Here is a 4355-nt window from a genome sequence, read left to right as displayed (position 1 = left end):
GCATCGTCCTTGGCTACCATGAGGATAGGTGATGGCTGATGCCTACTGATTCTTAGAAAATTAGATACTTTCTTCTGATTCCTTTTGGAGTATCCTTGATTTCAACCCAGTTGATGTTCTGGATAATTGATCTCTTTTTGGAGTATCCTATATTTGAACCCAGTAGAATGTTTTGCTGCCTAGTTTTCCATCTCTGAAAGGCTGTGTCGAAGTTGTTCAAGCCATGAGAGAAATTAGTTTGCAACAAATATATTGTGAATCAAGATCGGACACAATTTAATACATGTAGGAGATGAATGACAACATAATCTACTACAAGCATTACATACAAGAAACGCATGGCGTAAACTAGAGTCAGTAAAATGATATAAGTAATACACAGCTTCGCATTTGGTGAAACTATACAAGGAAGTACACAGGACACATAAACAAGTGTCAGTAAATGATCTAGTTAAGTAATACACAGCTTCACATTTGGTGGAATTATCCCATGAAGGACACAAACACCAGAATGTAAACAAGAGTCAGTAAATGATCATATTTAAATAATACACAGTTTCACATTTGGTGAAATTATTCCATGAAGGTATCTTCTCTCTAGTTTTTTAAATTGGGAAACAAATCTTATTTTCCCTTCGCGATCTAGATCACGACCAACTATGTCAGCTCCTTTAATTGTCAAGAACTCTAGGGCATGAGCATTTTCAACGGTGTGCACTAGAAGTTCAAGTTGTGATGTTGTTCCTGAAAATCCAGTAATGTGCAGGCTCTTCAGATAGTCATGTGGACACCTTGGAAGGATCTTGATAGGATGTGAGACCCGATGTGCGAAATCAAAAACGCTAAACTGCAAAAGTTCGAGAGGAAATATGATAAGAGGCATAATTCATGGTTCACTACTGAATACAATTGTAGCAAAGATAAGTGGTGGGATACTTACATGCATCTCTAGCTTTTCAAGGTAAGGAGCTGCCCGCAAAAAGGAGGCCAATGAAAGAATGTTGCCAGCTTCTTTATGCTCTATAATCAGCCACAAATCCAAATGTTTCAACTGGGAAAACTTGTATGGGGTTTCCATCAGCAAGGGCATCTGAAAAGTAGATAATAAATGGTCATAACGGGAGCTAACGAAACAACTTAGATACTGATGCAAGTGTGAGAAAGCAACCTTAAGTGGAATAAGAGCACGCAATGTCAGATCTTGAACACTTGAAAGCACTTTGGGAAGTACAGTCAGAGCATGCTCAAGAGGTACAGATGAATAGAAATCAAGATCTGCATGTTTCAGTTCTGGAGCACCCCCAAGGTCAACTGGATACAGACGCCCATAGAAGATGAACGTTTCAAGTTTCACCGCATTGAGTACTATCTTGGTTATCTTGCAGTGCACAATACGCAAGTATAGTAGCTTTGATAATGGCCGACCTACTGTCAACTCATCATTCAAATGACATCTAACCATACTGAACCACTCAAGATTAACGCAATTTGACAGCGTATCTTGAAGATCCTTCCGAGTGACACGTAACATGTGCAAATCAAGTGTTCTCAGATTCGGGAAACCGCTGAATTGACAGGGTAGTTCAAATGAAGCAAAGCTAAGTTGCAGATGACGAAGCCGATATAGGCTTGCGTCATCTAAAAGCTCGACGGGAAATCTGTACTGATCAGCACGGAATTTGGCTGGCGCTAAATCAAGGGCAAGACTCTTCGTCCGTGATGATACAGCAAAATCCACCCAAGTATTCACATGATCCACTAGCTTGATGTCAAATCCAAATCTGATCACCAGTTCTTCAACAACCATGCACTGCTGCTGCCGCATCACTGCATTAACATTGTCGATGAATTTCTGAGTGTACTCTTGTCCCCCAAACACACCGCTGCCGCACACAGTGAAACCATCAAATTTCAGTTTGGAGCAACCCCTCGACATGTGCCTCCATTTACTTGACAGAAGACCAGTTCTCACTGCGTCCTTTATCGGTAATTTTGATAGAACCACAGACAGAAGATCCTCAGAAAGATCTGCAAGATGAACCTTTGCTCTGGTTTTCTTAATGACTGGTTCGTGATAGCAGCGCCTCGGTCTTTTACGTGTGCGTGTTAGATGGCTGTCCATTTTGATTCTGCAGAAAAATGATGCCAGGTTAAGTGTAAATATATCGGGCACATGAACCTGGAAGGCCAGAACACATGTAAAAAACTTCACAACAGTGTGTTTCTAGGTTCTATCATCACTCATGAATCCTGAACAGATAAGAAGAATCAGTCCATAAAGTCATCATTTTTTTCTAGGTTTTACTATCCCTCATGACCAGATAAGAAGAATCAGTCCATAAACTAGCTAAAGTTCTAGCAGCGCCATGAAACAGAAGGCCACTTTTGTTATGTTTCAGTGCATTACTACCTATGAATTCGGGCATAAATCAGAAGATGAGTGTGGGTGTGTTTGTGAAGGCGAGATGGGGAAGGGGATCGATCTAGATGGCGTGCCAGAGTGTGCACCGGCACACCCAAAATTTGTGGAATGCAGTGGGATTTATCCAATCAGTGGATGGGAAAAAGCTTACTGATGGTCAAGACTGCGACGGGGTTGACGCGACGGCAGAACGGGAACGGCGATTGGCGGCGACGCGCGTGAGGTGAAGCGATTAATTTGGGGACTGCGGTCGATGCTGAGCTTAGCACGGTCGCAGCTCTAGGTAACGGCGGGGGTTACTTGAGAGCCGCATTGGATCCGAGCTAGAGTGGAGGTCGGAATCGGTCAGGGGCTCGGCAGTCGAATCCGAAAGAGGCTGAGGGAGAGAGGAATGGGAGGGTTGGGGAGGAGAGAGACCGCGGGCAGACGGCCGGCCGACCGCGGACTTTGGGAGTTTGACCTAGCCTATTTGCGCAATTTTTTTTGTCTTTCACTTTTTTCCTTATTTTCTATTCTTTTTGGATAATATATTATTTTTCAAATTGGTGAATATTTTCTTGAACTTGTGAATATTATTTCAAACTAGCGAGCAATACTTCTTTTGAACCCGCGAACATTTTTTAGTAAAACTTATATGTAGTTTCAAAAGCCGATGCGAGAACTATTATTCAAAACAGGAACATTTACAATATACCTGAACAACTGTTTTGTTACAAGCTGAATATATTTTCAATGTAGAATTTTTTTTGTCCTTACTTTTGCAATGCTTTTCTTAATTAGTAACGTGATAGTGTAAAATTAGTTAAATATAAGTTTTGAGATAAAATAAAGTATTACTACCTCTGTCCACTTACTGTATGGATGCATCTAAATTTAAAAAAATCTAAGATATCCATTTACTAATAGCAGAAGTATAAAATGCAAAAGATATATGTTAGTAGGTCGAACCAAAACCGACCAATAGAAGAGTGTGTGCGGACTAATTATAAAGGTCGTGGGGCCGTAATTGACATGCGTAGAAGAGTTGACTAGGGCCCCACGATCATCTACTCTATCTCCTAAACTACATGCATGACAAAGTAAATATGTAGATACATAAATAAAAAACTTTTTCAGCTAGATTTTTTTTTTTGTTTTGAACTTTTCCAGCTAGATGAAAACTCAATTCGATGACCGTCCAGTTTCATTTTCGGGCGCGAATCTCATCGCGCTTCTGTGCTGCAGCATGGTTTGTTCGGTTTTTTGTTTTTAGTCTGGTTTTTATTTCAGTTCTGCTGAGCCCGTCTTTCTTAGTGCCGTTCATTTTCCTCTCCACCGATTCGTTCTCACCTGTAGGCGAGAGGGAGATGCTCATGCAGGGCGATGACCGATGAGGCGGAGGCTCGATCTCTCTCCACGGCGGCGAGCTTCGACCGGGTCCATCGAAGGGAGGAGGAGGGGGTGTTGGGGGATGGAATAGGGGCAGTGGATCCCGTCCACCTCAAGTAGAAAGGCGGAAGAAGAGGTGGAGTGGTGGGCTATTCCATGACGAAGTTGCCACTGGAGAGATCACTGGATCGAGAAGGTAGGAGGAGTTCGTAGCGGCAACAGTTAGGTACGTTTCTGTTCATTCGTATCCATCTGTAGCACAGCCTGTAACTGTAAGTGTCACGGTGTATTCAGAATTCAGATGGCTGAATGCTGGATTTTGCATTGTTATTCCCTGGATCCAGCTCACTGTCTTCCTAAGTTCTATCTACACGGGGATGAATGATGGCGAAATTCATTGGTGGAGACGAATTTCTTTCGAACTTCATCGATACTACACGGGGATGAATGGTGGCGAAATTCATTGGTGCAGAGGTATTTCTCTCGAATTTCATCGATAGTGTCATTCTGTCATGGATTCTCATTCAATTGGCAAGCAAATCCGATTGGGGATAGTTTGATGAAA

The 4355-nt window shown here is 42.1% G+C and overlaps 1 protein-coding gene across 1 annotated transcript; it reads right to left on the bottom strand.

The window, feature by feature from the left end:
* Window positions 1-363: 363 nt before the first annotated feature.
* Window positions 364-2170, bottom strand: LOC124671207 (putative FBD-associated F-box protein At1g61330). The gene is made up of 3 exons (XM_047207618.1): window positions 1169-2170; window positions 941-1090; window positions 364-847 (listed from the first exon to the last, which is right to left on the bottom strand). Exons 1-3 carry the CDS (start codon window positions 2120-2122, stop codon window positions 542-544), a joined length of 1410 nt encoding a protein of 469 aa, XP_047063574.1. The 5' UTR covers window positions 2123-2170; the 3' UTR covers window positions 364-541.
* Window positions 2171-4355: the final 2185 nt, after the last annotated feature.

Source organism: Lolium rigidum, chromosome 1, assembly GCF_022539505.1.
Source record: "Lolium rigidum isolate FL_2022 chromosome 1, APGP_CSIRO_Lrig_0.1, whole genome shotgun sequence".
NCBI lineage: Eukaryota > Viridiplantae > Streptophyta > Magnoliopsida > Poales > Poaceae > Lolium > Lolium rigidum.
Note: the sequence above shows the minus strand (reverse complement) of the source record. Positions and strands in the feature narration are given on the sequence as shown.

Bases quoted from the DNA above. Each gene is read 5' to 3' on its own strand.
- LOC124671207 (XM_047207618.1), bottom strand. From the start codon at position 2,122: ATGGACAGCCATCTAACACGCACACGTAAAAGACCGAGGCGCTGCTAT. The intron at 1,091-1,168 runs GTTGCTTTCTCA...TCTACTTTTCAG, and splicing joins GTGCTCTTATTCCACTTAAG to ATGCCCTTGCTGATGGAAAC. The intron at 848-940 runs GTAAGTATCCCA...GAACTTTTGCAG, and splicing joins TTGAAAAGCTAGAGATGCAT to TTTAGCGTTTTTGATTTCGC.